Source organism: Sinocyclocheilus rhinocerous, unplaced genomic scaffold, assembly GCF_001515625.1.
Source record: "Sinocyclocheilus rhinocerous isolate Xijiao unplaced genomic scaffold, SAMN03320098_v1.1 scaffold603, whole genome shotgun sequence".
In the NCBI taxonomy this organism is placed as follows: Eukaryota; Metazoa; Chordata; class Actinopteri; order Cypriniformes; family Cyprinidae; genus Sinocyclocheilus; species Sinocyclocheilus rhinocerous.
In genome coordinates this window covers 1,474,496-1,485,074 of record NW_015656630.1, presented here as the reverse complement: position 1 = coordinate 1,485,074, position 10,579 = coordinate 1,474,496, and the positions used below count along the sequence as shown (strand labels likewise).

General features: G+C 36.8%; 1 protein-coding gene across 5 annotated transcripts in view; it reads left to right on the top strand.

The window, feature by feature from the left end:
- LOC107720662 (high affinity cationic amino acid transporter 1-like) overlaps positions 1 to 10,579 on the top strand; it is a 29,236-nt gene that overhangs the window by 8,336 nt on the left and 10,321 nt on the right. For 2 of the 5 annotated variants that reach the window (XM_016528431.1, XM_016528432.1), the window contains exons 2-7: positions 2,960 to 3,462; positions 3,709 to 3,867; positions 4,092 to 4,260; positions 4,891 to 5,027; positions 7,133 to 7,355; positions 9,441 to 9,580. In XM_016528431.1, the coding sequence (XP_016383917.1) occupies positions 3,090 to 3,462; positions 3,709 to 3,867; positions 4,092 to 4,260; positions 4,891 to 5,027; positions 7,133 to 7,355; positions 9,441 to 9,580 (1,201 nt within the window). In that variant the 5' untranslated portion in view covers positions 2,960 to 3,089. Of the gene's footprint in view, positions 1 to 2,959; positions 3,463 to 3,708; positions 3,868 to 4,091; positions 4,261 to 4,890; positions 5,028 to 7,132; positions 7,356 to 9,440; positions 9,581 to 9,881; positions 10,019 to 10,579 lie in introns of all 5 variants that reach the window. The other 3 variants (XM_016528435.1, XM_016528436.1, XM_016528434.1) reach the window with 3 other exon arrangements.

Sequence of the window (10,579 nt, the reverse complement as noted above, 5' to 3'; positions counted from 1 at the left end):
TGCGCAAAAAAGTATTCTCGTAGCTTTGTAACTTTACAGTTGAACCACTGATGTCACACGGACTACTTTGTCGATCATCTTGGTACTTTTCTGGACCTTGAACGTGGTAGTTACCTAGATTTAATCAAAAATATCTTAAATTGTGTTCCGAAGATAAACGAAGGTCTTACGGGTTTGGAACAACACGAGGGTGAGTAATTAATAACAGAATTTTCATTTTTGGGTGAACTAACCCTTTAAGTATCTAATTATTATCAAGCTTAATGTTAAGCCAAACAGCATTAATATATTGTTATTATACAATTCATTTTTATCTTGTATTAATTGAACAAATGCATTATGTATAGCATAAGCATTATATCAAATATAATATTATTGTTATTAATTTGTCAAGTACTTTAAGTATATATTTTAAACACTTTCTCCTAGATATTGTATTTATATTTATATATTTATCTTTATATAAATGTTTAGTTTTACATGTGTACAATAAAAAAACACACACACATATGCGTATATAAATATTTATGTATATATTTTCATGTTCACACAATTTCATAAGTTCGTTTACAATCGGAGGCTTCTCTTGCAGGACATGCTCATACCAGTTGCTAAAGCGTGATCAGAAAATAATTGTGCATTTGTTTAAGAAGAAGAAAAAAACTGACACATTTTACTGATCCTGTCTTGTGCACAGCTTTAAAACTGAACTCTGGTTGTCTTTTCTCAGTCACACTGCTAATCTAATTTTAATGAACTTCTGGTGTTTAGATGTGAGAAATTTGGCTAAAGTTTGTGCTTGCTGTTTCAGCAGCAGGTTTGTTCCAGTCAGGCCCTCATGCCACGCTTGCGTGATTTAAATGACAACAGTTAAATGTGCAGAACTGCTCGAGTGACTCTGCTAACCTGCTTCCACGTTTCTGAGATCCAAGACATCCGATAGCCCCTGAAGCACCCTGGTAGAAAAAGAAAAGGTCGCCACCTCTACATCTGTGGAACTTTCCATTTAAGTGTGGCATGACAGGAAGTGACTCCTTATGTCCCCTTTGCTGTTTAGATGCAAGCTCCAAAGAAAGACAACTAGGTCACATGATTCACAGTAGATTAATTTATAGACTCGTACTCTGTGTTAAGGAACATACTTTGAAACCGGAGCTTCTCAAGATACAAGTTACACATAATTACAAGTAGATAAATTACAGTCAAGCTACTATTTAAAGAAAAAGTGATTAGCTACACAACATGTTTCTAAGAAAACTAGCTGACTATATTTGGTAACTACAAGCTATTTGTACATGCATATATATGAGTGTGTTTATATGTGTGTTAGTTAATGATTATTTTATTTTGTTTTATTCTCAGAGTAATAAATATTTAGCAAAAAAAACAAAACAATAAAGAATCTCGATTATCTTGCTAAAAATAGCTTAAATCAGCCTTAACTGGTTTTAGTTTTAACTCCCCGCTTGAACAGGCAGGTCTATTTTACTGGTTTAGGCTGACCGACCAGCTGGTAAACCAGCTTAAACCAGCTACGACCTTAAGCAGAGCAGTTTTTGAACCATTTCACTACAGTGATTCATGCATCCCAATGCTAGGTATAAGAGAGGATTTATTGATCTTTATTGGTCCATTGCAATAACATATCTAAGAAAAAAACAGTGTGTTTTTCTGCTATATCGATACACATTGGCAAAATTAGCTTGGAAAAAAAGTGACTTCTTTCATGCTGCTGAAAAAAATGTAATAGTGTGACGACTTTTAGTTATTTACTCCCGAAAGGGTTTTTTAAAATTATTATTATGTGAGAAAACGATCAAATTTACTGCTTCGCATTTATAGTGTGATGGTTGCTTCACGCACAGAGAGATTCATTTACATTCACTTGCAAATTAACTTCACAGAGCTTGCAAACACAGATCCTAGTTGTTCTTTTGCAATTGCATGTATTTTTGCCATTAAGTTCCACTCTTGGTTACGTAACACCTGTCAGTTTGTGTGAGTATGATAGATTATCCCCCGGTGGGCCTCTCCAGCTCTGCCACCAGTCACATTTTATGGATTTCTCTCTATGTTACTCAACACTTGGGAAAAGAGTGCAGGACTTAAACTGGAGACAGCGCAGCTGTATGAACTTATTGACTGGAGAGCTGCCGCCCATTTGTACGTTTAGTACAGTACATTTTGACACTTGGCTTTTGGGAATCGCAATGTGCTTTTCATTCAAGAGGTTAGGTTGCGGTTTAGAATACAGTGTAGAGTTCTCTTGCAGTGTCATCAGATATGTACTGGGTTTGTTTTTATTGTTTGGCTTGAAGTTTAAATGGATATGGGTGAGTGCTCTGCATGTTTTTATGTCCGTAAATCACAGGACAGCTGCTATTCTCACCACAAATGTGCTGGTTTGTGTTCTGGAACTTTAAAAAAGGACATGTTTGCAGTGTTTAAACACTCATATCTGGTGGAAAATATCAGGAAAATAACCAGCTACTTTGGTTAAACTGGGAAGGGGTAACCACATTAACCAGATTGCTGTACATAGCATTTTTGTTCATATCTAGAAATAAAGTGTAGTACTAAAGTAAAGCGTGATTCCTTGAGAAAAATAGAAAGTCAAAGTTTACTCACTCTATGTCCTTATGACTTTTCTTGTAAGAAATAAAAATACATTTTGAAGAATGTACTCACTGCTTTGTTTGTTTCATTTTTTAGGTGAACAATATTTTCAATTAAAAACTTTCTCTGGTGCCACCGGGGCTTGGGCCCGTCATTGCTTTTTTTTGGTTTGGCTTCCAACTACATTTAATCATTATTTGGCTGTACTTTATTGTTTTATTTTACTTTTAATGTGACATTTTACCAATAGAAAATACCGATATGGTTGTCATCATTTGACATCATACATTTGACAAACTACCATTGCCACTTTCTCAAGTTAATTTTTTTTTCTTTCCTAAAGGTAAACAACACATCTGAACAATATTCCAAACATTGTGAATCCTCTGCGTTGGTGGGTAAAGCAGAAACATTGTGAGAGGAGAAACTTTGAAAAACGAGGCACAAAAAGAAGCTGTCGTCAAATCAAATTAATGATGGTTTTGAAAAAGCTTCTGCGTTTCGGGAAACAGCTGCTGAGAGTGAAGGTTGTCGACTGCAACTCAGAGGACTCGCGACTCTCCCGATGTCTGAACACCTTCGACCTGGTGGCTCTTGGTGTGGGCAGCACCTTGGGAGCTGGGGTGTATGTCCTCGCTGGAGCGGTTGCCCGGGAAAATGCCGGACCGGCCATCGTGCTTTCGTTCCTCATTGCAGCCCTGGCCTCAGTGCTCGCTGGCCTCTGTTATGCAGAGTTTGGGGCAAGAGTGCCAAAAACGGGCTCAGCGTACCTGTACAGCTATGTGACTGTAGGGGAGCTATGGGCCTTTATAACTGGCTGGAACCTAATACTTTCATACGTTATAGGTGAGTCAACACAGAAAATCACCTGGGATAGTTCACCCAAAAATGAAAACTCTATGTCATCATTTACTCACCCTTAAGTGTTTCCAAACCTGTTTGACTTACTTTCTTCTATTAAACACGAAAGAAGATATTTTGGGGAAATGGGTAACCAAACACTAGATGGACCCCATAGTGAGGGTTTTACATTTCCTTATGTTTTTCTTTTCATTGTTATATAATGTTACTCAATATGTAAAACCTTTTCAGGTACATCAAGTGTTGCCAGAGCTTGGAGTGCCACATTTGATGAGCTCATTGGAAAGCAAATTGAGCATTTTTGTCGACAATACATGTCTATGAATGCTCCGGGCATTCTGGCGGAGTACCCAGATATGTTTTCCGTATTCATCATCCTCACTCTCACAGGTAAAACACTAGTTACATAGGGAGCCATGACTGACCAATTACAATTGAGAGTTCCAGAGTGTCGTACAGTGTTATGTATATAAATTGAAATATTTATTTCAAAACAGTGACTGTGAAACACACTCATTCATTCTGAAAATGCAAGCTGTTGAATGTAAATATTTAGTGTATGTTTGTGTTGACTTTGTTCCGTAGTGTTTTGAACTACGTTTTGTTTGCTATAGGCCTTCTGGCCTTCGGGGTGAAGGAGTCAGCCATGGTCACCAAAGTGTTCACCTGCATCAACATCCTGGTGCTGTTGTTCATGGTTGTATCTGGACTGGTCAAAGGTACACTGAAGAACTGGCACCTGGACCCTGATGAGATTCTTAACGGAAACAATTCCACCATTAAGTGAGTCGTGTTTTACGACATTTGGAAATTTATCTTGGAATATGTTTTCAAGTATGCCACAAAATTACATACCACTGAAAAGTTTGGGGTCAGTAGGATTTTTACTTTTTTAACAAGTCTCTTTTGCTCACCAGCAAAACTCCAGTCTTCAGTGTCACATGATCCTTCAGAAAACATATTAATATGCTGATTTGATACTCAAGAAACATTTGTTATTTTTTTTATCAATGTTTAAAACAGTTGTGCTACTTTTTTTCAGGATCCTTTGATGAATAAAAAGTTCCAAAAAACGGCATTTATTTGAAATAGAAATCTTTTCTAACATTATAAACATCTTTATTATCACTTTTGATCAATTTAATGGGTCCTTGCTGAATTAAATTATTAATTTATTTTAAAAAGAAACCTTACTGGCTGCAAACTTTTGAATAGTACTGTATATATTGACTTTTTTTTTTTTTTTTTTTCAAACGTTTCCATTAGAAAACAAGTTATATATCAGCTTTTTCAGTGTTACCTCACAAAACTGAGACAGAAAAATAATAATAATGATAGACCTCAATAGACTTCCGTCTATTTTATATTTTTGTTGTTTGGCATGTTTAAAATGTCTGCATTACTCTCTTTGAGCAGTGCCACACAGCCCCTGCCAACAGAAGAGATTCTGGGTGAAGGTGGGTTCATGCCTTTCGGCTTCACAGGGGTCTTATCAGGGGCCGCTACCTGCTTTTATGCCTTTGTCGGGTTCGACTGTATCGCAACTACAGGTAACTAAAGACTCTAAACTCCAGTGCGCTCAAATCTCATGTTTAATCTTTAGAAAGCAGAAAATAAAGCTCAAATATATGATGCATGTCCACAAGCATGAGGTTAGTGAGAGCAAATTGTGCAAGAAGCCTGTTTTGTATGCGTGTAAGTGTTAGATTGGTACAACAGTGAGGCTATTATTCTACCTACATATTTGGCTTGCGTTCATGTCGCTTTGGTCAAAGTTATTTAGAGTTTCCTTTATGTTTATAATAGTACTGCATGGATATTCTCAGTGGATCTCTGCTTATGGTTTTCCTCTGGCCCCCCTCTTTTATGGCGGCTCACTCCCCCACATTCCCTTGCATTCGATTGGCTAGAGTGTTTCAGGGTTTGTCTAGACTCGTCTCTCGTCTCTCCCTGTAGCTGTGGTTCACATTCAGTAACCCCTCCTCATCCACATGCTGGTCAGGAATGGTAATATAGCCGTGTTCCTGTGCTCTCTCTGGCACTTCTGGCATGAACACACTACTCCTCTGTTTTATGTAGTGTTCTGCTCAAGGTCAAACCACAGGAACTTTTGCCAATAGCGAACATGCTCGCACTACTCACTGCAGTAGCTCATTTTCTTACTCTGAGGCATCATAAAAGGACGGATTTCACATGGAGTGTGCCTTTAACTGATTTAATGGCAAGATTAAATGTACTGTAGTTGAATGAATGTCAATATAATGTACACTACTGTTCAAACGTTTGGGGTCTGTAACACTTTCTAAAGTCTTTGGGAAAAAAGTCTTGTTCTCACCAAGGCTGCATTTATCTGATCAAAAATACAGTACAAACAAAAATATTGTGTTAAAAATTATTATTATTATTATTTAAAAGAGCTGTTTTCTGTTTTATTTTATTTTTAAATGTAATTTATTCCTGTAATGGCAAAGATAAATTTTCTGCATCATTATTCCAGTCTTCAGTGTCACATGATTCTTCAGAAATCATTCTAATATGCTGATTTGATGCTAAAGAAACATGTCTTATTATCATCAGTGTTCAATTTGGAACAGTATTGCAGTTGAGTATTGAACAGTATCGAACAAATTGAAAAGTTTAATATTACTGCTTAATATTTTTGTGGAAACTGTTTTTCGGGATTTTTTGAAACAGTTCAAAGGAACAGCATTTTTTAAACAGAAATCTTTTGTAACAATATAAATGTCTTTACTATCACTTTTGATCAGTTTAATGCATTCTTGCTGAAGGAACATTTTAATATCGCAAAAAAAATCAACCTTTAAGCATGTTACAATTTTATATGTGTTCCTGTGGCTCAGTGGTAGAACATTGCGTTAGGAGCGCAAAAGTTCGTAGGTTCGATTCCTACATACTGGTAAAAAATGTATAGCCTGAATGCACTGTAAGTTGCTTTGGATAAAGGCGCCTGCTAAATGCACAAATTATTAAATTAATTATATACAAAATATAACTGAACCAAATATCTATATTCATATACTGTATTTTAGGGAAACCAATCTCAGATTTTAATAATGATAATATGCTGATGAAAAAATATATAATTGTGACTATATTCCTTGGTAATGGCAATGTTATTTCTTGCAATGGCAATTTTATCTATTTTTCGTTATTGCAGATATATATATATCTATATAATGTAACTTTTTTTAAAACTATCTTAAAATTACTTTTTTTATTATTTTATTTTATTTTATCTTACTTGGAAACATCCATAGTACTCGTAGAGTCACTAATTAAAAGACAACCAACAATCGGTTTTCTATTTCACACAATAATGATCAGTCGTGTCATGGGATATGATGGGACAAAATTAAATACCCACATATCAATAATGTAAAGAGCTGAAAATAAACTGGTATCTTGTTACATTAATGTTCTCTAGGGAAAAAAAAATGTCTAAGAACTTGTGTCATTTGATAGTCTATGCATAGGTCTGTTTGTGGCCTCCTTTGGTTTGCCAAGGTTATTTATGCTGTGACACAGCGATTGTGCTGACATGTTGAGCTTAGTTTCTTATATGGACGATGCAGGTTTGAGTCCAGCATGCAACCTTTTACCATTTGAAAACACAATATCTTGTTTCGCATTACAGGTGAGGAGGTGAAGAACCCCCAGAGAGCCATTCCCATCGGCATCGTCTCCTCCCTCCTTATCTGTTTTGTAGCGTACTTTTGTGTATCGGCCGCCCTCACCTTGATGATGCCGTATTACATGCTGGATAAGAACAGCCCACTTCCCGTGGCCTTTAAGTATGTCGGCTGGGAAGGAGCCACGTACGCTGTGGCGGTAGGCTCCCTTTGCGCCCTGTCCACCAGGTAAGCACTGATCCATCCAGTCAGGGATTGTTTTAACACACACTACAGCCCAGTCTAGAGTAAACCGACCCAAAAATGTACTTGAAATGAATAATTACCCATGTTCCTCGAAATGAATGGATGTAATTACCCGCAAGCCTGGTTGCAGTTTAAAAGACCTCAGTCATTTTGATAGCACAACCTTTTGGCAGTTGACCAACCCAATCATTAAATTTTACTTAGTGAACTCGGACGACCCTAGGGAGGTTGAGAGAGTGCAATCTGGGACTGGATTGCGTGATAGTGTGTGTGTGTATTTATCTGAGGCAGCTCTTATGAGCCCCTTGCTAAAAATATGAAGGGAAATTTGGTGTGCTGAGTTATGAATCCTGTTTCTCAGTTATACAACACTCAGTTCAGGCCATGAGTGGGAGTAAGACTCTATGCCACATTTTTTCTATCCGTAAGTCAGGCAGTAATTAGTCTTATAGTAATGACCTACATGCATACACACCAGATGTTGTTGCTCAGAAATGTTCATGTACTATGAAGTATGAATTGTGTGTAATCTATCAAGTGAGAGTGTCTTCTGCATGATCTGTCCAAGTTCTAAACCTCTTATCCTTCTAACAACCCGCCTAACTTCTGAGTCGCTAATGATAACGTCGGTAGCTGCAGAGTTGAAGTAGATTTATTGGCGTTTTTCTTTTTGGTTTCCAGTTAGTGCAGTATTTTCAGTATTAAATACTGTTTTGGAATCCATTCAAAAGTGAAGTGTGTAATTTTATCACTTCAAATATCTACCTACTTTTGACTATCGGCATGAAGTCTGGTCCACTTTGCAGCTTATTATTGTGGAGAACTGTCGCCGATTTAGACACAAACCGATTGTTTGACCAATGTGATATAAATAATATATTTAAGAAAAGTGTTATATTTATATATAAAATATGTATTTATAATATAAATTATATATACATATTTTTTAAAATATATAAATGCATGTGTGTGTATTTATATATACATAATAAATATACAGAGCACACACTCACAAATATTATGTAAACACAAACTTTTATTTTGGATGCAATTTAATCATGATTGTTTGACAGCCCTAAAATAAATAAATTTTAAAAACGCAAAATACAAACGGTGGATATCTTCTAATGGATATCTGGTTTACATGCTACTAAATGCTGCAAATAAAAATGGTAGTCATAGTCAGTGTTTTGTCGTATTTATTAATATAGAGCATTTAATTATAGTTGTAAAAAGTAATTTAAATAATAAACATATATATTTATACCATTTTAATAATCTTTGTACTTCTATGAGAATAGGGAAGGCCATACCACAACTATAACGTTAACGACACAGAGGAACAATATTGTAGGAATCACTTTCAAAATGTTTTTTTTTTAGCTGATGAACGATAAAAATATTAACAGCCAATCAGAGTCCACTCAACTTAAAAGCACTCTAGCTTTTAAAGCGACACACAACAAAACTGTAGCGCACTCTTATAATAAACGGAATGTTATTGTCCTTTGGTTTGTACGCTAGTATAGTTATCGTTATAGTCGATTTTGGTGTGAACGTGCCTTAACACTAGGTGAATTGATAAAGCCCTGTGTACCTAAATCCCAGACGTTGTGTAACACCAGCCTATTAAATTAGAAGTGTTTTGAAGTATTTGTAGACTGATTTCCCTGAAGAGCAAACGCTGTGGCTATGTGGCGCTTTCAAAACATTTCTCTGTTTGTTTATGTGGTCATCTGAGGTGGGTGGTAGATGCATATGGAAACAATCATTATTTTTGCAATGCCACTTGTTACCACAAGTACTTTACTATGGAAATTACATGCTTCACCTTTAAAATCATCCTTTGAATAATTAAAACATTCATTCCAAGAGATTGATCCTTATGCTCTTGCAATTAATTTATCTTTTTTCTGGATGGTCTAATATCACTTCTGATTGGTGGGGGTGGTGCCCTGTTTGTGGCATGTTTCTCTCTTATAATAACACCACAGCAGTGTATGAATGCACTATGTCTGTGTCTCTTTTTTGCATGGCATGGTTTGTTTTCTCCATCTCTCGCGGCAGCCTGCTTGGCGCCATGTTCCCCATGCCCCGTGTCATCTGGGCCATGGCTGACGATGGCCTGCTCTTCAAATTCATGACTGGGATCAACGAGAGAACAAAAACTCCCATACACGCCACTATAACAGCAGGCTTTGTCGCAGGTGAGCGAATTTTAATGCTACTAATCTACTGACGTCGCATTGCGTTCGCAGTATCGCGCATCCGTCCACCTGGAGCATGTTGCATGGAAAAAACGTTTTCGCAGCACTGAACCTATAGCTGGAATGGGCTGGGCAGCACAGCCGTTCTCCGACAGCTACAACGGGATTCGTTTAACTGTTTTCTTCGTAAATAAACTGGATTTATCCCTTTTCTGCCTTTGACACCACCTCTGGCAGCTGCCCAGTTGGCTTATGTGTTTCTTTTCTGCTCTCTTCCTTTTTTTGATCATCCCATGATCAGTCTCTTGGGGTCCTTGTTCCCCCTCCCACGTATAATCTTTGCCATGGCCCGGGACGGTCTGCTCTTCTCGTTTCTGGCACGAGTGAGCGAGAAGAAGACGCCCGTCGTGTCCACTCTTGCCTCCGGGGTCATTGCTGGTAAGAGCAGAGGGCATTGTGGGATTGGAGGGTTCAGCTCCAGTGGGCTGCTTTTGTTGCTGTTAGAAACATCAGCCTGTACATATCTATAGGGAGGAGGTTGGAAACTCACTGTTTATGAAACACACAGCAGTTACATGTAATTGGTAGTGCTAAAGGGCTTTTTTTGTTTTCCTTCTTTTCCAAATGATTCCAGTAGTTTCTTGAAATAGAAACTTGTAAAACTGACTTTGCTGTGTTGGAATTATTTGTTTTATTGTGCAAACATGACATGTGATACCATGACGTCAGTTTTACCATACTAAAGAGTCTGTTGACATTGTGAATAGTTTTCTGTATTTCCGTTTCATGCATTGAAAGATTGCTTATGCTTTTAGCACTTTCCTTGAATAGGGTACGAATAGCGACACTTTTTTATTATTTTGATTTTTCTTCTTTTTTAAGGATGCACTTAGCCTTCGGAAAGAAAGGCTAAACTAAATATTATTTTATTAAATATTATAACTTGTTCATAATAAATTTTATATTGTATATATATATATATATATATATATATATATA